The sequence below is a fragment of the Monopterus albus genome, unplaced genomic scaffold (genome assembly GCF_001952655.1).
Source record: "Monopterus albus unplaced genomic scaffold, M_albus_1.0 scaffold340.1, whole genome shotgun sequence".
NCBI classification, from domain to species: domain Eukaryota; kingdom Metazoa; phylum Chordata; class Actinopteri; order Synbranchiformes; family Synbranchidae; genus Monopterus; species Monopterus albus.
In genome coordinates, this window is record NW_018128220.1 from 168,499 (window position 1) to 170,201 (window position 1,703).

The 1,703-nt window shown below is 36.3% G+C and overlaps 1 protein-coding gene across 1 annotated transcript in view; it reads left to right on the forward strand.

The window, feature by feature from the left end:
• Positions 1-1,703, forward strand: part of LOC109974597 (visinin-like protein 1) — a 30,043-nt gene that overhangs the window by 17,761 nt on the left and 10,579 nt on the right. Inside the window, exon 2 of the mRNA XM_020624863.1 lies at positions 1,104-1,279. Coding sequence (XP_020480519.1) covers positions 1,118-1,279 — 162 coding nt within the window. The 5' untranslated portion in view covers positions 1,104-1,117. The remainder of the gene's footprint in view (positions 1-1,103; positions 1,280-1,703) is intronic.

Below are 1,703 nucleotides of genomic sequence, written 5' to 3' on the forward strand. Positions count from 1 at the left end.
ATGTTCTTTTGCACATGTAGAGTTGAGGTTAAGAATTTTTTTTAGCTGACAGCAAATTTTGTAAAATATTAAAATCAGATTGCAAAGCCACTTCAATTTGTCATATGTGAATATGGTTTTGGTGTACAGTATATATCAATCAATCAAAGTATTGTCATGTGCACAGTAAAGAAATGTGTTTCCCTGTACAGTGAAATTCTTACTTTGCTGTCCGCAATGAATGCCAAACGATACAAAGTGAAATATAAGGTAGATAAATAGTACACAAAATCTAAAGGCACTTAAAAACAGCAAGTGGAAACAAATATAATAAAAAATATAAAGAATATAATAAAGATAGAACGTATGCTACGTTGGAGCTGGAAGTGCAATAGAGTGTGCAATTATGCGTGTGCAAATGTGCATGTGCAAAGTTGGAATGTAAACAGTACAGGTGGGATTAATAAATAATAATATTATTGGCTTATAATTGAACACAGCAATTATAAAAAATGGACATGGTGAATAAAAATAGAATAAAGCTCCAGTGGTCCTAAACTAGAGGCCTGAGGAATACCTTTTTGTTGAGTTAAATCATTTTATTTACACCCTTATGCAACAACATTGCATGCTGTTGTGAAGGTACAAGCTAAACTACCACATTGGTGAAAGCCCAGCACATTGAAGCTCATGTAAAAGAAGCTAGTGCTCTATGAGATTAATTGCTTTAGTCATATTATTAAAGATTTTTAATGTGAGACTACCGTTATGAGATGCGGAGAATTCTATTTTAACAATACTTTAATATTAACTTAAATAATTTAAATAGGCATTTATTTGGTCTTCATAATTCAGAGGAGTAATATGTGCACATTTTCATTATTTTAGGTGGGTTTGTTAAACAAATACAGGACTAAATGGCTTGCTAAAATGAATTTGACTGTGTATTTTGACAATATAAAGCCACACAATGACAAAACAGGTAGCTCATTGTTTGTATATGTCCTCAGAGACCTGTGCTCTGGCAGCAACACAGAGCAATACTGGTGTTGCTGTTGTTTGTCTAGAACTTCCTTACCTGTGTCTTCACCCTGTCGGTTGCTCTGTGTCTCCCCCTATCCTAGAGAGATTTGGCATCATGGGGAAGCACAACAGCAAGCTAGCTCCAGAGGTCCTGGATGACCTGACCAAAAGCACTGAATTCAATGAAGCAGAGCTCAAGCAGTGGTACAAAGGCTTCCTCAAAGACTGTCCTTCTGGCATTCTCAACCTGGATGAATTTCAGCAACTCTATGTTAAGGTGAGGGCAAGGTGGAGGGCGGGTGGGAGACATGACAAAGGACATGAAGCAGAGGAAGTGAAATCATGGCTGTTGATTACACAATCAAAAATAAGTACAGCTGGGTTACACATTGTGTTACTGTGGCTGACTAATCATCCTATGTTTGGGGAGGTGGAGCCTATAATAACACCAGCATCTCTGTTGCTGCCTGAAACGCCCTCAGAATATTCTGGAGCATTTGAGATGGTGCAGAGAGGCTGACTTATTTTTCATGGATGCACAAGGATTAAAGATATTTTTAAACCAGTTTTGCATATCCCCTCAGGTTCAGTTACTCTCATTCAGTTCTAAAGGGATCAGAAAACAATTATGACTTGTACTTCAGATGGTAGTCTGCACAGATAATAATAATAATAATAATAATAATAATAATAATACAATT